The sequence below is a fragment of the Colletotrichum acutatum genome, assembly GCF_030867785.1.
Source record: "Colletotrichum acutatum strain CBS 112980 chromosome Unknown BDZ83scaffold_45, whole genome shotgun sequence".
Classification (NCBI taxonomy): Eukaryota; Fungi; Ascomycota; class Sordariomycetes; order Glomerellales; family Glomerellaceae; genus Colletotrichum; species Colletotrichum acutatum.
In genome coordinates this window covers 190,568-211,808 of record NW_026849039.1, presented here as the reverse complement: position 1 = coordinate 211,808, position 21,241 = coordinate 190,568, and the positions used below count along the sequence as shown (strand labels likewise).

The 21,241-nt window shown below is 50.5% G+C and overlaps 8 protein-coding genes and 1 non-coding gene across 9 annotated transcripts; 3 read left to right on the top strand and 6 right to left on the bottom strand.

Moving 5' to 3' along the window:
* Nucleotides 1–357: 357 nt before the first annotated feature.
* BDZ83DRAFT_621074 (uncharacterized protein) lies at nucleotides 358–1,473 on the bottom strand. Its single transcript, XM_060508230.1, has 2 exons — nucleotides 1,021–1,473; nucleotides 358–920 (listed from the first exon to the last, which is right to left on the bottom strand). Exons 1-2 carry the CDS (start codon nucleotides 1,234–1,236, stop codon nucleotides 603–605), a joined length of 534 nt encoding a protein of 177 aa, XP_060365133.1. The 5' UTR covers nucleotides 1,237–1,473; the 3' UTR covers nucleotides 358–602.
* A 730-nt stretch (nucleotides 1,474–2,203) lies between these two features.
* On the bottom strand, nucleotides 2,204–3,952 carry BDZ83DRAFT_741009 (uncharacterized protein; the record flags this gene model as incomplete). Its single annotated transcript, XM_060513078.1, has 5 exons — nucleotides 2,204–2,916; nucleotides 2,975–3,024; nucleotides 3,083–3,200; nucleotides 3,262–3,688; nucleotides 3,787–3,952. 5 exons carry the CDS (start codon nucleotides 3,950–3,952, stop codon nucleotides 2,346–2,348), a joined length of 1,332 nt encoding a protein of 443 aa, XP_060365132.1. The 3' UTR covers nucleotides 2,204–2,345.
* A 1,170-nt stretch (nucleotides 3,953–5,122) lies between these two features.
* Nucleotides 5,123–6,235, bottom strand: BDZ83DRAFT_577280 (ceramidase; the record flags this gene model as incomplete). Its single annotated transcript, XM_060505006.1, has 4 exons — nucleotides 5,123–5,306; nucleotides 5,358–5,811; nucleotides 5,873–6,059; nucleotides 6,146–6,235. 4 exons carry the CDS (start codon nucleotides 6,233–6,235, stop codon nucleotides 5,123–5,125), a joined length of 915 nt encoding a protein of 304 aa, XP_060365131.1.
* A 1,393-nt stretch (nucleotides 6,236–7,628) lies between these two features.
* Nucleotides 7,629–8,774, top strand: BDZ83DRAFT_577321 (uncharacterized protein; the record flags this gene model as incomplete). The annotated part of the gene is made up of 1 exon (XM_060505009.1): nucleotides 7,629–8,774. The coding sequence occupies one exon, from the start codon at nucleotides 7,629–7,631 to the stop codon at nucleotides 8,772–8,774; it is 1,146 nt and encodes a 381-aa protein (XP_060365130.1).
* A 40-nt stretch (nucleotides 8,775–8,814) lies between these two features.
* BDZ83DRAFT_621063 (uncharacterized protein) lies at nucleotides 8,815–12,298 on the bottom strand. The gene is made up of 3 exons (XM_060508229.1): nucleotides 10,877–12,298; nucleotides 9,246–10,809; nucleotides 8,815–9,159 (listed from the first exon to the last, which is right to left on the bottom strand). Exons 1-3 carry the CDS (start codon nucleotides 11,930–11,932, stop codon nucleotides 9,155–9,157), a joined length of 2,625 nt encoding a protein of 874 aa, XP_060365129.1. The 5' UTR covers nucleotides 11,933–12,298; the 3' UTR covers nucleotides 8,815–9,154.
* A 275-nt stretch (nucleotides 12,299–12,573) lies between these two features.
* BDZ83DRAFT_621062 (uncharacterized protein) lies at nucleotides 12,574–14,341 on the top strand. The gene has a single exon (XM_060508228.1). The coding sequence runs from the start codon at nucleotides 12,730–12,732 to the stop codon at nucleotides 14,197–14,199; it is 1,470 nt and encodes a 489-aa protein (XP_060365128.1). The 5' UTR covers nucleotides 12,574–12,729; the 3' UTR covers nucleotides 14,200–14,341.
* Nucleotides 14,342–14,559: 218 nt separating this feature from the next.
* On the bottom strand, nucleotides 14,560–14,660 carry BDZ83DRAFT_t143. The gene has a single exon. It is a non-coding gene; the product is annotated as a tRNA-Ser (tRNA).
* A 17-nt stretch (nucleotides 14,661–14,677) lies between these two features.
* BDZ83DRAFT_621058 (DnaJ domain-containing protein) lies at nucleotides 14,678–16,389 on the bottom strand. The gene is made up of 4 exons (XM_060508227.1): nucleotides 16,016–16,389; nucleotides 15,894–15,954; nucleotides 15,285–15,837; nucleotides 14,678–15,190 (listed from the first exon to the last, which is right to left on the bottom strand). Exons 1-4 carry the CDS (start codon nucleotides 16,044–16,046, stop codon nucleotides 15,113–15,115), a joined length of 723 nt encoding a protein of 240 aa, XP_060365127.1. The 5' UTR covers nucleotides 16,047–16,389; the 3' UTR covers nucleotides 14,678–15,112.
* A 1,965-nt stretch (nucleotides 16,390–18,354) lies between these two features.
* BDZ83DRAFT_577315 (peptidase family M13) lies at nucleotides 18,355–20,833 on the top strand (the record flags this gene model as incomplete). The annotated part of the gene is made up of 4 exons (XM_060505007.1): nucleotides 18,355–18,490; nucleotides 18,672–19,117; nucleotides 19,176–19,409; nucleotides 19,463–20,833. The coding sequence occupies 4 exons, from the start codon at nucleotides 18,355–18,357 to the stop codon at nucleotides 20,831–20,833; spliced, it is 2,187 nt and encodes a 728-aa protein (XP_060365126.1).
* Nucleotides 20,834–21,241: the final 408 nt, after the last annotated feature.

The window sequence follows — 21,241 nt, the reverse complement described above, 5'->3', positions numbered from 1 at the left end:
TATGGTCGGCCAACGGCGATCGGCTCATAAAGTTCGTGATATGCAGTTGCCGCCAAACTTTCCTCGGAGTCCGGGACTCGGACTTTTTCCAGAAATCGGGGCAAGGTTTCTTCCCCCAAAACCTTCAAGAGAGACGAAGCACGTGTTCCAGGTCACACCGGGTCTACATTCCGTGGAAGCTTTCTTGCCATGAGACCTTGAGGTTTCATCACATGCACTTCGTATCTGATAGGCTACGGATTCTTGCTTGTTATCAAGCTTAAGTAAACACAATTGGACTACGAATTTGTTATGAACTCGTGTGTTTGGCCATGTCAACAGCAGTCGTCAGGGTTCCTTGTCACGCTTTTCCGTCTTTGCAAGTCATAGCCGATATTTCAGCCTCACTCTGATCTTGCGGGCGATATGGCTCGCCCTGGTCAGAGAGTGATTATCAGTTTCATCGTGTCTACTCATATCCAATTTAACATTACATCTGGAACATTAGGCTGAGCTATCGCTAGTCATCAAACCAATAACCAACCCGAAAAATGAGGACAAAGGAAATGCCGCGATCGGCCAAATACCCCTTAGCATCTCATCACTCCTCCCAAAGCACCAGCTCACAAAGAAGATGTAAACGCAGCAAGATTCAAAGACCACGCACACCCGTACATCAGGAAGCGGATCTTGTGCAGCCGATCCCACTTCTCAATCAGCCACCCGACCTTTTTCCTGTCCAGCTCCGATAAAGCCACCTTGTCGTCCAGTGCGATGAGACTATTGTTGGTGGGCATGATGGCGATGAGCGTGTACGGCAGGATGCAGATGCTGCAGAGCGCCGACATGACGGCGAGCCTGCGGGATACGGGCGATTCGCCCAGTACGAAGGCGGCCAGGTGAAGCGTCGCTGTCACGCCGGTGCCGCCGATGATGTATCTCTGGCGCAAGGCGTCAGTACTCATTATTTCTCATACCACGACAGACCGTCATCTCATTCATTTGAAATGACTGCTGACAGTGAGCAAGGGGGTCACTCACAGAGGCTTCGTCGAAGAAGAGCCTCCATACTTTGATCTTCTGCTTGGAGCTCAGAGTGCACGCGCCAAGTTGATCTCTGATGATGGGAAGAGGCCCAGTGAGAGACAGCCCGATATTCCCAAAGAAGAGTGATGATGTGACGAGGAGTCCGGTGCCGAGGGCGTACGTCGCTGGCGATGCCTTGCCGAAAGCTGCGAGATAAGCTGATACGGACATCTTGCCTCCGTATTGGACTGCAGTATAGTATGCAATGGGATCGCTTTCTCGAGTTCGATATCCCGGGGAAGCTCTGCTCGAGTCGTGTTCGCTCGCCGATGGGATGTTGTTTGTTGTTTGAGTGCACAGACTATGAGATCATTACGAGTCCAAGTGAAAGGGAGGCTCTGTGATTGTAATCATTCTTCTCCTCTCCTTCCTCGGATTCCCCCCTTGAGAGCCGGTAGCTCAATCCCTTGAGTGCGGGAATGGCGCTTATCCCGACGTGGGCTAGACGCTGACAGTGTCTTGCAGCCTCAACACAAGTTTAGGCGCACCGCCTAGACGGGCTGGACCTTTTCACTAACTGCGTACGGTCTTAGTCGTGCGCCACATGGCCTTAGTATGCCAGCTTGGACCATGAGCGTTGGGGAGAAGATTGTCCAAGATGTCCGGAGTAAACGTTTCAGATCAAATGAAGTGGTCTTCAAAGACGTGAGCCTTGACTGTGGTGTTGAGTCCCGGGCTGTTAAGCTTCAAGACCGCATGCTTGGCATCGAGGCTCGTCGACGAGGCGACGTTGCCTACAGGCTGATGAACTTCATACACAATATTAATGGATGCTTAAAGTATGTAGGTATCTACTTTACTCACTTGTCGGCTCTGCCCGAATGCTTACTGGTAGGCAGCTGTGGGCAACTCTGCGTCTATTCAAAGGCCAAAAGACCGACCAAAGTTTTGATACTCAGATCGAGGCCCGTATCGAAAACCTGAGCTTCTAGACTTGAGAAACTTCAGGTCTTCAAATCCAGAAGTTTGACTCAGCATTCTCTTTGGTTTGTTAGGAGACAAATCCGGTACCATTCGGTGAGTCGCAAGAGAAAGCTGAACTAAGCAAGAAAGGGCCTAGGGGCGCAGAAAATCGTTGAAACTCGAGAAACACAAGACTCATCAATAAAGAAGAAATCTCGTAGCTCTATAGTGTACGTGCATGTGATTCATACTAGATCTAATTATGTTACAAGTTACTCAAGCCAAAGATCTTTGGCGCTGAATACTACCCTCGCCTGAATCCGTCAGTTAATCGTCCGAGATTCGCATCACGGAGCAGGCGCTCTAAGCCCTTTCTCTCAGTCCCGATGATTTGAACTTCTGTCCTCTAGGTAATCTAGTTCCCGCAATGGCATGCTTTCTTCAGTGCTGATCTTCTTGTATCCCTCTTTACGCGCCCTGGCCCATTTCAAAGAGCGTTTGATCCCAAGGACAAAGCAGATCAATATCCCAATGAAGGCGATGCCAGAAATCCAGGCTCTCCATCCCCGAAAACAGCATGGATACAGCGACATGAATATGCTAACTCCCCACTGCAAAAAATTCTTCCTCTCTGGGTGGTCGGGGAAAAGTCCTTTTCTGACAAGCTGCTTCGTGGTCGGTCCCGTCGGGCCGGATACGTATCGCTTCAGGCCGAAATACGGCACAATCTTCTGGCGTGGATGGTCGTCGGGATACTGAAAATCTCCCCATATGCCGGAATAGTACAAGAACGATGTCAGGTTGGTGGAACGTTCCATGCCGGCTGGAAATATGCTCGTTAATAGCGACGTTTCGGGATCGAAATTGTAGTAATATGCTGAGGAAACAGGATCCCAAATTTGACCTGCGTCACAGTAGTCTAACAAGACCGAGTCGTGAACGTGATCTCTGGTAGAATGCCGTTAATCACACAAAATCCCCAAATGAGAGAGTAAGGCGCACTTACCCAGGAGATGCCCAGTTCGCGTGAGAACCCCATGCGCTGTAAACTATGGGCTGAGACAATGTTAGCTGCGTGGTCGAAGTCGGTCAAAAGATCAGGGGGATCTCGCACCCGGCCATTCTCCACGGATAGGGCCTTGTCATCCCATTTGTAGGCAGAGCCCGAAGAGTGTTGACTGTAATAGATACCGGTAGGTTTCCCGTCGTGAAATCGAATCATATTATGCTCCCTGTCCAACAAAAGGTCAGTGAACACAATCTTGTTGATATAGATCTGATCACGAAGCTGACCAGTCACCAACATGATCGCCAAAGTGCATCCCGTGCTCAGTGTCTTCTATCAGCCCATTCATAGGTGGTAGAACTTGTGTGATGTTTGCCCCTTGATCGTACGAGTAGAAGTAGAAGTAAAAGGCATCCAGATCTTCTGAGCCCCGATCGACGGTGATGACAACGCAAGAGGTGGCATTGTGGAGCTTTCCCGACTCGTCTGGCGTCTCTCCAAGAAGCCAAGCAGGAAGGCTGGTGATGTCGCCATTTGCAGTCAGTGAAACTGGACCGTTGTTCCAATAATCGTTGAGCAGCGCCAAATTGTCGAGATCAAGTTGTGGCAGTCCCCTGATGGGCTCCATGTGCACCATCGGCGTAGTATGGCGAACATGTTCGAGTATATCTGCCGGGCGAAATGGGTCGTCTGAGTGTAGCCATATCAGTGGCGCTAGTATGAGGGCAGATCAGTATCGACATGATATCTTGCCAGGTTTAATTTGTAGAAATCTTTCAAGACAAGCGAGGGTAGTTGAGACATTTTCCTACCATGATGAATCACATAGTCTGGCACTGCTTCTCTGACATCGCGAGAAATGAACGAGCCATACGCATTGGTACCATCTGGGATGGATATTGCAGTGGAAATGAAAACGCCTGATAGTAAAGCCAAGATAGTCTGCCAGCGACATACAAAAGACCATGGGCGTGCCATGCCTACGGCAGAGCTTATGCGCCTTAGGGTGCTGGCCGTACAGAACTTCCAAGTCGACTTTGGATGTGGAAAGAATGTTTGGGGGTGTACTGACGGCGTGGAACACTCGGTCGTCGCTCAACGGCCTCCGTAGCAGTATAATGAGAGACTGCAGAGGAAACTTTGCAAATCAAGGGAAGAGGCACTCCTTTCCGTCTGAGAGAAAACAAAGACCGGATGGTCTAGTTTTCCAAAAGGTCCTTTGGCCCGCAGGGGCCGCTCACTGGTTTGGCAGCCTGATGCTGTGTAACCGCACACATGAAGATATTGATTAGGACTTGCCCGAAAAGTGAAGGGGTCGATACTACCCTCCCTCCGTCTTGAGAAACGTCCATTGAAGCACCGTGAACAATGCTCAGCTGCAATTTACCGGACAGTAACTGATTGGTTCAAGTAGTCAAGCGTTTGGGTGTTGGACAGTTGGTTCGAGTCTGTACAACACTTGGCAGACCTCATGCGCGCGTCGGCGCCGCAGCTTATTGGCTAGGATGGCTCATCTCAGTGACAGAGATTTGTTCAAGCTCTGTTCATTTCTGGCCTCTGTTGAAGTAAAGCGCTGATCTCTATTAGGGAAAATAAGCACTTTTGAAAAAAAAAGAAAAAAAGAAGAGAAGGGGGGTCAAGTCAATGGTCAAATGTGTAGTTGCGTGGAACGAAACCAATGCGCCGTGACGAGAAACGAAGTGTATTCTTTTGTTGGAATTGTCTGCTGGATGCAGTCACATCCACCTCACACCGGTTTCCCAGTTCAGAGCATGATTGGTAGCCTGCTTCTCACACCCACCTAAACACTCATGTAGCGACCAAGCCTTGGTGTGTTTTGAGTGGCTCCCTCTTCTCGTCCTTCGCCCCCCATTGACTTAGCAGGAAAATGTCACCGCACAGTCCTATCTGACATGTCTGCGATTTGACAGCCAAGCGGTGTCAGCGCAGACAATATTCCTCAGCCGCTTCGCTGTCCTACACACCCTCACTGGCACTTCTTGGCCCTCCTTTCTCTGGAGCCAGACCGTGGGTAAAATTCAGACACTGTGACACCCAACCAAAGCCATCGCCGCCATCTCTGTTCCGCTTTTCCGGCACAGTTCTTGGTATTGGATAGCCTCGTCCCAGCGGTCGTTGCACTGAAGATCACTCTGTTTTAGATCCGGGCTTCGACGGATGTCCTCCATGTTGCGCTCGCTCAACAGTGGGAATGGAGCCGAACATCGAAGGCCACGCTAAGACGACTTCTTCCTTCTTGCCGTCTCTGCAATAGCGTAGCCAGACGCCGTAAGTCACGTTGATATAGCATGCAATACCGGTGAATAGGTGCCTAGCTCAGTCATCAGCTACTTTCTGCCACCCAATGCCAACTGATACTCACCACCATCCATGGCCCTCGAGGAGAACGCCCCAGGGGAGTCCGAGTTCTCGTCTCCACTGTCGAAGATGCGAACAGAAGATGTTGTCAAGGTTCCAAGCCAGAAATCCAATGGCTATGGAGACAAGACCGCAAGTGATCAATGTCCACATTTTCTTGAGGAGTTGCGTGTCGAGAAGCTCAGCCTTGCTCTGAGGTGTGGACTTTGGCCGGAGTATCTTCTCCATGATGTACATGCTTCGAAAGACAACTGTGGCTGTGAGTACTCCGAACATGACTTGATGGAAGACGGGATCTCCGAGATAATGGTAGTACACGGTGATGAAAATGGCCAAGCTAGTGATGAAGGTGCCCAGAAGAGCCTGGCCAAACAAGGATTTTCCGTGAGAAAATACCGCATAGAAGAGGATGCATGTGGTGTATATCATTGACAGCTCATCAAAGAGCTGCATCCAGTCTTTCTTGAGTATTAGTACTGTAGCACAGCATGATTAAGGGTTTCATCAGAGGCAACGAACACTTCAAAGAGGTATGGTAGACCACGCTTGCGATACCGATGGTCATGTACCCGACGTATGCAACCAGGAATACGCGAGGATGGCTGTTCCTAATACAGCTGGAAATGCCAACTAATGCCAGATAGACGAATATCGCATTTGTGAAAGTATTGACAAACTCAGCCACGTACGAAGTGACATAGTAGTCCTGGGAAGATAGATCAGAATCAGTGAAGTTCTAGCAGATGGGAGAAGGTTTGCAGATCTTCTTGGTATATTGCGCATCAAGCCTACCTCTTCGCACCAGTTAATGGTTGCTGTGACAGGATTCCAAAACCCGTCCCTGGAGGGTGGGTAAGATATGGATGGCAACGGAAATGGCATTCCGGCTTGGTATGAGGTTGTAGGAACGAAGAGCCGACGGTGAGGAAAGTAAGCTGAACACCGTAGATGTTTCTGTGAGACTTAGATCGCCTTCTCCGACGGCTACGTGTGAGCACGGTTGCAGCTCAAAGCTACCCTTCAACCACGCTGTTTCTCAGAAGCTGCCAGTGTCGAATCGTCTCTGTTGGGAGGTTGCACGCCTTGAATGTGGAGAATTCATGAACATCCCGGTGGTTTGTACTGAATGGTGCGGAAGGCGAAGTGAAAATTGCTGAGGGATTATGGGAAAGTCGTGAATAGGTGAAAAGTCTAAGCGTGTCTGGCTGGTTCTTAAAAAGCGCGAGCCTGAAGCCACAGTATGGATATCCGGCAAGTTGCAGGGTAGCCGTTCGTACCGAGACCGAGCTGAGTAATCCATTGGATGTTAATCCGTAAAGGTCTCGGCTGGTGGAGTGGATACTTGCCCCAGCTGAATTAAGACAGATTTATCTGCCCAAATGGTCCTGAAAACCCTCCCTTTGAAATGCACAACTCAATACCACTGGAAGCTAGACAGCAGGGTCTCGATCATAACTCTGTGCAGAAATTGACTTACGATAGCAATTGACATGCATAAGTTCAATCAAGATGAGCGCTTATGATCTTACTCCACCGAATACAGGACGAGTCAGTCTCGACTCTCCGTTTACAGAATTACTTTGTCAACATATCTGACGACCCAGTCCTTGAGCTTCGAACTTCCTGCTATAAATACCTACAGCCATAACACCCCAGTCTCGCTCTCCCGCACACCCTTTCAGAGGCTTGTTACCGTCCTCGATGAGTTGAATCGGTTCCAATCACTCCAGTAATCAGCCGTGCTGAATGTGGCTTCAGTTGTGTAGCCTTCGCAACTCCGAGGTCCATGTCTTGGTACCAATGGATGATGGTCAAATGAGCATACCCACTGGGAGGAATACATACGAGAACACCACTTTGACTCCCGAGTGTGAAGGCTCTTGCCTCTTGAGGCTGCTTACTTGTCGGAAGAATGCCGCTTTCTAACCTACCTCCTGGGTGCTTCCTAGAAAAGAAGGTGGCTCGAAGGATGTCATTTCCGTCCAGCTCTGTGTCCTGCGTTCTTTATGTGCATTCATCAGAGGTTGTCAGGAAAGATTTCTTTCAACCTGTCCAACATTGGTTATGCTATGTTTCTCTTCCAAGGCCCAAGGCTGCAGTATCTTATGTTTCAAGTAAAAGTCCCGGTATGTCCTTGCTTTCACGAGTTTCGAAGTATTTCTTCTCTTGCTATCAGTTCCATGCCATAACTGTACAATTTCTAGTCAGATATTCCATGATTTTTTTTATTTCTGGCTCCATCGCCATTGCTGCATTACTTCTCTCGATGTCGAAGATGCCTCGATCCTTTTTTCCCTTCGTAGTCGTTACCCTTCTCTGCTGGCCATGTCTTGCAATATATGTTGCCAAAGACCAATTCAAAAGTTGGTATCCTGAGTTCGGGCCTACCTTCGAAGCCATCGTCGAGGGCAACTGCTCCGCCGAGTATGAGAGATACTTAACGATTCCGAGAGAGAATGCCTCCATCGACTGGTTTACGGGAGGCGGCAACACGAACAGGCTCGCTCAGCCCGTAGCAAACTGTATTCTGGGCAACACGTCTGAGTACATCATGAGCAACATGGCAGCTGCCGCAGTCGTCCTCGGTCTCATGCCGACGATCCTCGCCACAGTCGGTAACAGCGTCGAAGAGACTTCGACGCTCTGCGTTATCGGCCAGAGACCGCTCATTGCCCTACTTGTGGCAGCTGGATCGCCTGCCATCCATCCCGTTCGATCGTTCGAGTACATGAACCCGATGAAGTTGGTCAAGCCCCGGCACTACCGTTTACGTACTGAAAGATCAGCCGTACCGCTTAGAACGGTTACTCTCGCTGTCGAATTCCTTGCTGCAATTGCGGCCATCATCAACACGTACACACTTTGCAATCAGCTGGGCGTGATGGTTGTCAGTATGCTCGCCCCCCAGCTGACTTATTTGGAGTTCCTTTGGAGTATCATCGGTATCAGTTCTCATATCTCCGCAGCTGCTAGCTTGTGGGCTCGAACACGGATCACCAGGGGCACTCGTCGTGGGTACATCGGAGAAGTACTTTTGCGACAGTTCAAACCTCTAGATGAGAAGGATTGGACTAAAGCAGTCATTGATGAGGACGAAACGTATTTTTCAATGGCCTTGTCATATTTCACGTCTCTGCTAGGTACATGTCATCTTATTTACGGAAGTATGCTGTTTTCCAGTCTTGTTTTCATCTCCGCAACGGATAGTCTGAAGATCATGGCTCGCTACATGGCATCGGCGATGGTCAGCAGGTTCATTCTCATGTACGAGCTCTTCTGGCTGCGGGACATTCTTGGTGAAAGAAGGGAACTATTTCCAAAGAATGATGCTATCGAGTTGACTCAGCCAACTGAGGTATTGGAACACAAGGGTAAGATTTATCACAGAAGCACAGCTGATTCTGGAATTTTTGAGACTTAAATATGACGAAGGCACCTAAAGTAAATAGTTTATATATTCAGTCAAATAATACTTTATGAAGTGGATGGTGGGATTTCGCGATGGAGCACATGCTGCATGCAACATTGAAACATCAGTTGAAGGCCTGACCCGATCCATGCAGCAGTCGCAATCACATCATTCACATAAAGCTTCACGTGTGAGTCACTGACTAGCCTTCCCATATATCGTCATTCCTCTCTTCCGGGACGCGGCAGACTATTTCCTTTGAAACCCCTGTGTCATGTGTGCGTGTAAGTCTTTGTAGTCATCGTCTTAGGATTTTCTCTTGCTAAGCTCTTCATAGATCCTAATGCTTATTGAGATACAACTCGGAAGTTACATCTGAGACTTCCAACATGTCACTCTGGTCCGATGACGAGGTGTCAGCAGGTTCATTCTGCTTGCGATTGTCACTCCCAGCTTGATTATTTGCCTGACCGGGTGACCCACCATTTTTCAGTTTGGTTTTTGGACCTGGCCCAGAGGGATGTTGTCTTCCCCAGTCGAAGTTTGTGCCAGTAGCTGGGGTTTTAGTAGGAGGGGGAGAAGGAGGAGGAGGAGGTGGTGGTGGTGGTGGTGGTTGCGGTGGCTGACGATGAGGGAACTGATTCTGTGCGTAAGGTGTTCCAAAATTCGTCTGATATTGGCCGAAAGGGCCACTTTGTGCTCCTCCTGTCCACCCAAATCGGTCGTTCGAGGTTACATAAGGAGTGTTTGTGGGAACACCTATGTAACCTGGATTTCCCGTCGTTCTCGTTTCTCGGAATGGAGCTAAGCCTGCTGCATACGTGTTTCCTTGCGCCGGTGCGTATCCCATGTGTGGATATTGTGTGCCGACATAGTTCGCTTCTCCAGATGTTCCAGATGGAATATTTTGCCACGGCCCGCCTAGAGGTGCTGAGATGTTTCCATTTATCCAATCGTGGCCTGCAGTGTTTCGTGCCGATGGATTCTCAGTGGGAAACTGAGTATGACTTTGGGGTACATAACCCTGGAATGATGAGTTCAAGGCATCCATTGCTCTTTCGAGATAGGAGTCCTTCTCCTCCTGTCTAGTTGCCAACGCTCTGAGGATCATGTACTCTGCGTAAGGCTTCAATCCTTGAGATGAAGCTTTGGCAGACAGAAGAATCTGTCTCTGGAGGCCAGCGCGGTCTTCAGTAGTCCTTAAAGCTTCAGGTATGTAGCGATACAGGCGGGTTTCGAGATGTCTCTGGTGTGTTCCTGCCGAGCGCCACAAATCATCCAGGCTGTAAAGCAGAGTTCTCGGCTCTGGGCTTTGATAAATTAGCAACTGGAGACAAGTCGCCTGCATCCAAACATCCCCAAGCTCTTCTGCCACGCCAAGCACCGTTCGAAGGACCTCATCGTGTCCGATCGTAGTAGTTGGATCGGGACTCCACCTTGGGGCTTCATCTTCGTCTGGTGCATACGAAATCATACACAGTTTTGGAAGATCAGACAAATTTGGAGCGATTCGGTGTCCAGGAAAGTTGTGGAGACATCGCTTGAGTGAGAAGAAGCCAGTGATACGTGGGTCGCGGTACTGTTCCAGCAAGACTTTCGATATGATCCACCGAAGATATGGTCGAGACTTTGAGTTGGTTGGATTGAGTTCAAGAACATCCAGTGCCTTCTTCCGGGAAAATTCGAATATCGTGTTTACCAGTCCGATATTCTCTGATTGACACATCGAATCCAAAACTATAGTTGTGAATATTTCCAGTAGAGCAAAGGAGGTCTCCTCGTTTGTCTCGGCCACGCTCCAATCCTCTTCGATAGCTTGGATTAGTTTTATCAAACGGTCTCTACCGTCACCAAGGTCGCAATGAAGTAAGACTTCCAATACTTGGCAAGCGGGTTCTCGCGATCCACGTAGGAGTACTTGAAGCAAGTCCCCAAATTCCCATATCCTGCCCTCTGCCCTCAAGTGTAAGTATACTTCGGCAATCTCATTGTGGTGGAACTTCGCGACATTCTCCTTCGGGGAAAGCCCGCCAGCTAGTATCTGAATCTTCTTGGTGTCAGCAATAACATGATTATCTGCCTCCATTGACGGATTGACGTCTCTAGATACTTGCCTCTGTGGAGTCTAACTTGGGCCAGTGTTCCCATACTGTCTTCATACAATTCTCCCAGTCTGGTGGTTGCCTATTTGCGGCCCGAGATAACATACTGACTCCCCCAACGAAATCGGCCTTAGATAGCAGCATATAAGTATGAGCTTGAACAACTCCACATTGAGGTCCCGGGACAAAGGTTTCCCCAATCTGTGAGAGTTTATGGAAATCTGGCATTGCGGCAAGGCCCTCGCAATAGTGGTCCAGAACATATGAGTTTTCTATGAAACCCGAAAGCTTGTAGGTGAAGAATTTCTGAGCAGCCTTGAAACGCCCCAGTCTCACCAGTCTTGAATAGTCCTCTAGCTCCTCTTCCAGGTCAATAGTCGCAACAAGCTCTGTATGAATTGTGATATCCTGAGGGTTCTGGGGATCGACATTGACCTTGGGTTGATTCGCCTTACTCTGTCGAGGTGACTGGTCTTTCATAGCCTCTGAGATGTCATATGGGTTATAGGGGGTTTCAGCCTCAGATTGTTGAGGTAAATGATAGAACGTAGACATCGGGGTGTTGATTGGGGCTTCTCCCATTGCAGGTTTACCTCGTCCCCCATACGGAGGTTCTGGAAATGATTGATGTCGCCAGGATCTTTGTCTATTGAGACGGGAATGCTGTCTACCAGCAGGAGGGTTTGGGGGAGCGAAAGGTCTCGGTACCTTGTAGGATGGGGCAGCTCGGGACCTTTTCGCAAAGCTAGGAAACGTAGGGGGCACAGCAACATCAATCGAATCTCCGTCAAAACTGAAATCCAATGATGACTCAGTGACAGAACCCGAACTCGACTCATCTGACCGATCGCCCTGAGCTCTTCGACTATCGTCATCGCCCGGACTCGCACTTTTCGATTGCCATTCCCGAACTCGCTCTTCACTCGTTTGTTCCTCTCTCATTCGTTCTTTCCCTTTGGAATTGGCAGGAGCTTCTTCGTTATCGGGCGGGGATGCTATGGGAGGAGATGGTTCCCTTTGGTGCCGCTTAATGTATTCTGCTTTTGCTTTAGCATGGTACTCCCGCATCTACTGATCCTGCGGCACCTGTGGTGCTGCTGGCACAAAAGGCAGCATACCGGACTGCCATGCAATTTTATGTTGGAGGGCCTTGGTTGCATCGCTTTCAGTATTATTTCTGTCAAGAAATGACAGATCTGGTCGCTGCCTTGGCACTTTGGCTTCGTGAAATGCCGTTCTTCTGTTACCCGTCTCGGCTCTCCCTAGAGGATTTGCGGATGTGGAAGGCCCCCCTCTTTCGAAAATATCGTACTCTGGACGAGGAAACATGGCTCACAGAAAGGTAAGGTATCGCTTGGGTGTTCTCTGAAGCCGTCTACCAACAGTCACGATGAAGGAAACACCCAAGAGATGCAGTAGGCTGAAGAGCCAGAGTGAGGGGCAAATGGCGGATCAAAGAGACATGGAGCTGGATCGATGCTTACACCAACTACGCCATAAGCTTGCTTGGGCTGACCTGCAGCCAATTACCCAGCCACCGCGGACAACTACTAGGTTACGATAAGAGGCCAATGGAACCAGATTGACGTGCTTCAACATGCTTCCCCCGAGACAACTTAGACGAATCTCGCTGTTTCCTAGGGCAGGCGCCTGCAGCTATGCGCACCAGGCGCAGACGCGACCATCCATCATGCATGCACGACATTGAGGGGTTTCCCAAACTGTTCATTTCCTGATAGCCTGCAGGAGGCAGCCCCCAGCCTGCTTTTGCTAATTTCATGCGATCCTGTCCTCCAACACATAATCAGGCTGCTTACCTATTCCTCTTTCATCGTGGCCAGGACGGATTGATTTCTCAGTAAACCATGGCCGCCCCCGTGAGTACAGTTTTTGCACATCAACCTGCTGTAGAACAGCAGGCTCTTCGCCCAGAACTCCGCATTCGCCGATACGGCCGGAAAGACTATAAACTTTTCGATCAAGACACAGCTCGTGGATCTCATCTCTGCGTGGGATTCGGCGCCATTGGCAAGGTCCAAGTTGAGTGCAAATATCATTGGAAAAAGGCACAATGGGGCGTCCTCGGCTCCAACAGGAACCCTGCCGGTATCGTTTACCTCGACATCTCAATTAAGCAGCCGCCGGGACATAATTTGCGCGACGCCAGAGTCCTCATTACGCTGGCCGAGCAAGATTCTTATGGAGCTGAAGCTGGAAGAAGATGGTCTCAGAAGCACGTTCGAACGTCGCTAGACTCGGATTACGCGGTTCAGGTGACAGAACACTTTGGACCTCAGTCTCTCATAGGCCCTCAAACGGTCACATCAGAGCTGAAGCAGAAAGCCTTTGAGCCCACGCTCGGTGCGGGAGGTTTCTTCGAAATAGGAGGAATGGGAACTCGTCGCAGCGTTGCCAGACGAATCATCGACAGCTGGACCTTCAAAGGAATGGTAAAGAGGGCCAAGCATGGAGAGGGTTTCAGGTCCCTGGAATGGGAGCTCAAAGAGAACGAGACGGATTGCAATCCGTTTCGACAGCACATCTTTCATACTGGCTTCGCATTCGAGCACAGTGGTCGGCCGGTGACCATGTGCGTTGAAGTCGAGGGGCGTCTCAAGAGCAGGATGCGCCAGGGGAAACACAAGTTTTCGAAATTTTGCACAAGGTCGAGCGACACCGATAATACGACGACGACTCGGATCGACTTATCGTCAGCGAAGTCCGCCTTCAAGAAACAACTCGACGGCATCGCACATGGTCTCAACATGGCCATGCAGAAGGAGAACTACGAAACCGTCCCAGTTGAGATGCCAGCACCCATGTCGGCAACATTTGAGCAGATATCTCAACCGACTGAAATACCTAGTCAAGAATTCGATGTAGTGAAAAATGTGGCGGTGGATATCTTGAATCAATATTCCCACCAGCAGCTTACCTCGGCGGGGATCAATCGCCAACGATCGCCAGCAGAGAGCGGGAGCGTTTTTTCCAGCGACGATACACTCGTCAACGACAGCAGTGACCAAAACTCGGTGGATGCACCTCCAAAGCCAGTCCGTTTTGGCACTGCTCAGAACTCCTTGAAGGTGTCGGAAGTCGTAGCACTGGCCCTGTTCAAGTGGCTGTTCATGTTGTTGAAACTCGTGGGGTCAAATCAGTATTCGCAGCTAGCGGCCATGCCGATATCCAGCAAAGGAACGCAAGCGTCACAGAAATATCCAGGCGACTCTGGCAGTCGCCAGACATGGGACGTTGAGGATGAGGAACAATCAGCAAAAGTCCAAGCCAAGTCCAGGCCACCACGTGCGGCGTTTGTCAGCGATGAACTCCCTTAGAAGAGAGTTTCTTACAAGGTTCTGTTCAACGGCAGTTCGTCCGTATTAGCATATTCAAGCAAAAAGCATAGCAAAAGTGTATGATGATCCATTGGTAGTAAACATAGTATACATACATATATATACTTACATTCGTTACTGATTCAATCACCTTATGTTTGATCACGCAACTTTGCTTCACTTGCCTAAGGGATGTACAGTGGGGCTCAGAACAACCGGGCCCGGGGCGCTGTCGCCCGCTTAGACGCATTTCCGGTATGCAATAGGTAGTGGGCTCTTAGCCACGAGACAAAAGAGACGGGGAGATTGGCAAAAGCTAAGTTTGAGATCGAGTTTTCCAGAACATCAAAAGATCTGGTGCGTCAAGGACAGGATTCGAACCTGCGCGACCGAAGCCACTGCCTAATCTGGAATCAAGGTATGATAGCAGGGCAGCCCATTAACCACTCTGGCACCTTGACTAGTGACTGGTTTTTGAGATCCGGAAGCGATCAGCTAATCATAGAGCGCGCGACGACCCCGCTTCACCCCGCTGCACACATCCACAGCTGCGGAGCCGCGGACACCACCTGGGCAATGGCTCGTGGAGGCTGGTGGGGTTGTGACTGACAGTGGAATTTGTGAGATACCGGTCAGTGGAGGAGGCCATGGTGTGTGTTGCGGCAGGGTCCATCCGATCGTGGATCGTGTTGTGTCAAATGGAGGAAAGGTTCGTCGAGCTGTGTTATACAGACACGTCACACTTCTGACGACAGGCAATACTTTTGAAGGGATAAAAGCTATCTAATGTATCGATGCCAAAGTGCCAAGTTGGCATGATGAAACTACCTATTCATACCGATCTTGACCGAACCCAAAACTCCGAGCTGCCCATGTGATATCATCCTGAACCCATCTGAAATCCCAAAAGTTCCTAAGCTCCTACAGTATGGCTGAACACCTTAGCAGCCAACTGAGTAAGCAGCCTCGCGCGGTCTGCCTGGGGGAGGTCCTGCATCATGTTAGTACAAATCTACCTCGCAAGACGATCTGGAAAGAGAGGCTGACGGGATCTACCCGGTAGATATCTCCAGATTCGCACTGACCTGGAAAACGGCATAGACACTCTTGCCCTTCGCATCTCGAACGGAGCCAAGCCTGTTTCCAGCGACAGCACCCGCCAGCGCGCCAGGCATGTTTCCGACAATGAAGCCAAGCGCGCCACCACTAAGACCGCCTACCATGCTCCAGAACGAGCTCGTCGGGCGGTTGGTACCCTCCTCGGCCATGCCCTCCTCGCGCAACATCTCCTCAAAGACATCGCCGAACTGTGCGTTGTCTGCCTGTGCGCGCTGACCCTCGTTCTGTTGACCTTGCTTCCCGCCGGTGAAGAAGTTCCATGCCCACGAGTAGGCATTTTGCGGGTTGGGGCCGGCCTGTGGGGGTACTTCCTCCGGATCAGAGTCGTCGTCGGAAAAGTCGCCGTATGTTGTACCGGCGGATGCGCCAAAGATTTTTCGCTGGGCGTCGTATTCTCGGCGTCTTTGTGTATCGGACAAGGTGTAGTATGCGTCGTTGACGAGCTGGAACTTGCGGGTGCGCGTTGCTCGCTCGGGCGAGTCAGCGGGGACCCTGTCTGGGTGTGTCTTCAAGGCGGCTCTGGAAAGTAAAGGTCAGTATGAGGCAAATTGGGCTCAGTGTTGCGAATGACTTGCTTCTTGTATGCATCGCGAACTTGCTGGGTCGTAGCCGCCTCCGAGATCTCGAGGATCTTGTCTGTAGGCGCCATGTTAGTCGAGGTTCGGGAGCTATGGTGGGGTATTGGAGGGAAGCTTACAGTAGTTTGGAGGGGCGCCAGTGTTCGCCATCTTGGTGACCGGTAGGGCTTAGGTACAAGAGGCTTTTTCTAGATGGTGGAAGAGCGATACAAACGCAAAGTACGGGTGAAGGAGAGGCTGCAGGCTTGAGGTGATCAAGTGAAAGATTGCGCTGGAGGTATCGCCTCCCCGAGGAACCAGGCCTGACTGACATCAACGTCATTGTGGCGCATGGAACCAAAGGGTGAACGTGGCTTGATCAGCTTGCGGGGCATTGCCTCCGGGGATCCCCCCCTTGTCTTTTTTGGAAGTGGTCTGTGCTGTTTTGCTGAGGTAAGGTGTGCACAGGCCATTTCAGCAGGCACGTGCCCAGTTGCCCCCTCCTCCTCCTTCGACATCCGCTTCCACTTCGTCAGACTCCCACCTATCTACTTTTCCTCACCTTCAAGAGCTTTGTGATACCTATGGCTTATCGAATTCCATCTTACCGCGTCTGTCCCACGATCTGCAGATCTCTAGATCGTGGTGTATGACAAGTGCCAATATCGGATCAGCAGCAGCGCCAAAGTCTTGGAGTCGCCGCAATGGCTGAATGCTTTCAGCCGCATCTAGTGCAGACCTTCTCATCCCAAGTATCGACCCATCTGCCCGGATGAAGGATCTCTCATTGTGCTTCCACGCCAGGAACGGTAACACTAGGTTACTTTGAGGCTCTGCCACCAAGGAACGCCATCGTCTGGTCTCGCGTGCTCATGACGAGGCGTGGCAAGCTGCAAATGATCATTCCGCATTCGTTTTCGAAAACGGTCTCCATCGAAGGTTTTTGTTCGTCCCACTGGATCCTGGGAGAGAATACCTATCGACCCAACGAATCGCTGCACATTCCAGAGCCCCTGTGAAGCACATTTCGCGCGCAAGTTCTAGCCTTCGACGCTAGGTTCTTGCTAAAAGGCTATTCTGAGGAAGTCAAAATGCAGGTCTGCCGAGAGTCGGCCGTTGCTTAACAGTCATGCAAAGATTCTTGGCGCTGCCAACATGATGGCCAAGTGGTATTCTTCCTACGGTTTGCGGTATGGGATATTTGCGTGGGCTGGTCGCCGACTTTCATCTCTTTTATTCCAGTGTTGGAGGTGAACAATTGTTATGCTGTCCTTCACTGCAGTTGATAGAGTACCAGCTAGCCTCCAAGAACAAATCGCGCCGTTCATTTGACCACCGCGCTAACCAACTTGTCGGCTTTTGGGACACGACACACGTGCGTCCACATGGCATTACGAAACCAGCTTGGGGTAATCAGTACGGAAGCTCAGTCGCAGCCACATATCAGCCCAATATTCCAGCTGTCCGTTCTGGGCAGGCCAAGATACCAGTCCAGAGGCCATCTGGCAGCCTCAATTCGCGAGCGATTTTCTGCAAAAACGCACATAGATGATCGACATCGTGTTACTCAACTTGAGAGAATAAACTGAGCTAAGATACGCGGGGGATACGGGACGGGGAGTCGGGATCGGCTTCCCGCGGCTGAAATGTCACTCCGGAGGTTACTCTGCAAAAGCCCCCGATCCTTGGCGAGCGGCACTTTTGTACTGCCTTTCTCCGCAATGCTTACCTTCGCCGCATGCACATCTGAACATCCGCCGAGTCGACTTCGTCACCACATAGAGTTCCGATGTGTCAACGAACTGGGGTTGGCTTGACTTTGGCAAATGGCAGTCTTGGCAGGAAACAAGGCAGCCTCGCCTGCAGCCTGCGATGTTCCAGGACGTCCAAGGATGGGTTAGGAAGGTGCAACTAGCTAGACTCTGCTTTGGCTAGAGACAGTGAAGATCATGAGACAGTTGAATAGAGCAGGTACTTGGTCTGTTGGGGTACACTCGGACTGCTTGAAGAGAACTGGATCAACGCCTCGCTGCCTTTCTTCTTCTGCGACATCAACGACACCACACCACCGCCGCCCTCTCGTTACCGCTTTTGGCATCTTTATTCTGTGTTCTATGGTTCTCGATGCCCAACATCGTCTAGACCAAAAAAGGTTTGCAGGAAAAGCATATTTCTCTCTCCTTGCGAGCCATTATATATAGGGACCAGCTCGTTCCCAAGCCCACACTGGATGAACCAGCTCCAACCGATCCTCGCTAGCTTTACTCTCTCTCTCTCTCTCTCTTTAACTTTGGCGTTATCCGTGAAAGGCGCTTCTGGTTCCAGTGTCAGGCGTCTCAGCTTCACTGTCCGGCTTGCCAGGTCGCTTCTTTATCCCAAGGTGTGTCTATCAAGTACTTCAACTGGCCAAGAGCCTTCTCGCTGACTTGTGATGCTAGCTCTGTCAGGACGTTCGAAACACTGCTCGAAAGTCGACAGAATGGCTCCCTTCACTGCGGCCGCGGACGGCAGCAGCCTTTGCACCACACCGATTTGTCTCGAGATCGCCTCAAACATTCTCATGAGTCTCGCGCCGAACCATACCGACATCGATCCGTGCACAGACTTTGACAAATGTGCGTCGCACGACTCCAATTGCCTTTTGTTTCCCCCACTCGCATTGCTTCCAGCTCTAGTTTCCCCGCGCCCAAGCTTCGGATCCATGTCTCACATCTTTTTCCGTTGTTTTCCTACTCGGCACTGCTGCGGATTCTGTACGTTGCATGACTCTGGTTGGCTAATACACTTTCTTGGCAGATGCGTGCTCTGGGTGGAAAGCAACCCATGCGCCTGGGGCTGGCCAAGGAAAGGCCTCATCGCTGGGTATTGTCGGCAGTGATGTCTCAATAGTGCTGAAGAACATCGTAGAAGGCACCTATCCCAGCGGGCCAGACGCCGGGTTCATCACGGCATCGCTGTCACAAGAGCAAGTAGGCGTGGATCGAGACAACTTTCAGCTGATCGTAGAGATATACAATGCTTGCATCAATGACACCGCTGTTAAAGCTGCAGGCTTGGGTCCTCTCATCAATCTCGTCAACCGCGTCGCGGAGGCTTTTCCTGTGGCCAATACTACAGAGGACAAGGAACGCAAGATCTCGAAGAATGATGCCAAAAACATGGGCAAGACGCTACTGCTCTTTGGTCAACTTGGCATTTCTACCTTTGAGTCAGTCACTGTTGACTTTGATGACCAGAATACGGTATGTTGACATGGGACCTGAAAGCCTGCCACTATGGATACATACTGATTTTGAGCAGAACAAGACACTCATATCCGTCATCCCTGGAGGCACGCCGTTACTCACAGGCTCTGTAGCCCGAAATAATGATACCGTTGCGGAGTACGAGCGCATCATGGCAGCACTTCTTCAGGCAGTCCATCCGGCGAAACTCGATGTCATGAATGCTCAGAGACTCGCTCTAGCCGTCACTAAGTTTGAGAAGGACGCGGTCGCTTTGCAGGCCACCGATGACAGCAAAGCAAGCCCAACTGTGAGTGATTTCCTGACCTTTAGGTCTGGCCGCGGAACTAACAGTCATCAAAGTCGCCAGCAAGAAAATTCAAGTTGGAAGAGGTCACGAGCGTGGCCCCGGAACTCGGTCACGATTTCGTCATCAACAACTTGATTCCTGCGGACTACACACCCGATCAACTTGTGTTCTCCCCCGCCTACTTTGGCAATCTATCTCAGCTTCTCGCCAACACCTCCGTCGAAACAGTCCAAGGATTCTTCATCTGGAAAACTGTATCCACCTTCTCCAATTTTGTCGAGACAGATGTCACGGAAAGGTTGAACGACTTGAAATCGAAGCTTCGCGCTACAGATCCGGAGCTGGTTGGCAAGCCACCGAGATGGCAGCAATGCGTCGCTCATGTGGATGAGGGTGTCCCATGGAGTGGCCTACCTGCTGGGCTCGGCTGGATTCTGAGTCGATTTTACCTCGATAAGGCATACTCGAACGAAGCTCGTGATCTGGCTATCAACATGATGGGCACAATTCAGCAGGCCTTTATCTCGCGCCTCGGCGAAAAGGACTGGTTAACATCCGAAGTCAAGAAAGAGGCCGAAGTGAAGGTTAACGCCATTTCGAAAAAGATCGGCTACCCCGACGTGTCTCCAGATACCACAAACCCACGCAAGCTTGCGGACTATTACAATGGTCTCAAGGTTACCGACTCTTACTTTGACAATGCCCTCGCGTTTGCCACTTTCTCTAGCAAGTCACTGTGGGCTCTGCTTGGTAAGCCTGCTGATAAGAACATTTGGTTGCAAACCCCATCGACAACAAACGCTTACTACTCTACAACCTTCAACGACATCGTCATCAATGCTGGTATCCAGCAGAAGCCCCTCTATAATGTTGCCTATCCCTCATATGTCAACTATGGCGCACTTGGCACCGTTCTTGGTCATGAGCTCACCCATGGCTTTGACAACAGCGGGCACAATTATGCTGCCAACGGCTCCCTCACTAACTGGTGGGATGAGCAGAGCCTCAAGGCGTTCAGTAATCGTACCAAATGCTTCGCCAATCAGTATCAGCAGTTCACAGTCATTGCGCCTAATGGTACGAATGTTCCCGTTCGGGGTAACTTCACGCTTGGTGAAAATATAGCAGATGCTGGAGGTGTGGCGACAAGTTATACGGCATGGAAGAAACTACAGGCAGACAAGAAGTCTCAAGATTTCGACTTGCCTGGCCTGCAGAGTTTCTCGCATGACCAGATTTTCTTCTTAAAATGGGCGCAAAATTGGTGCGACGTGTCGTCTTCGAAGGTGTACGACGTCTACCTGCTTGGGGCCGACGTGCACTCTCCAGGATTCGCTCGAATCAAGGGGCCCTTGGACAACTCGAAGGACTTCCGCAGCGTTTTTAACTGCCCTCAAAGACAGCCTACGTGTGAGCTTTGGTAGACGTCCCGTGGGGTCTTGAGACGTCGATAGCCTCGGTTTCCTGTGAGAGAGAGAAAGAGAGAGAGAGAGAGAGGAGTATCGCCGGCGATTGATGCTGCCCGGCTGTACTGGTGGGGACTTGGCTCTCTGCCGGCTTTCCCAGCCCTCATGCATCATAAATTAAATCAAGAATCATTAACTTCTCACAAGTCGTATGTCAGTGATCTTTCATGATGCAATTCGGCCGTGTTACATGCCTTACTGGCTACTAACATACGGGTGTCTGTCACCGGAAGGAAGCGTACCAGTAGGAGTGAGACTTCGCCCGACTCGAAGGGAATATCAGCATACCTATGCAGCAAAGGAGATTTGTTTTAGCGCAGACATCGAACCATTTGAGTGAGTCTCATTCTGCCATGTATTTTCAAT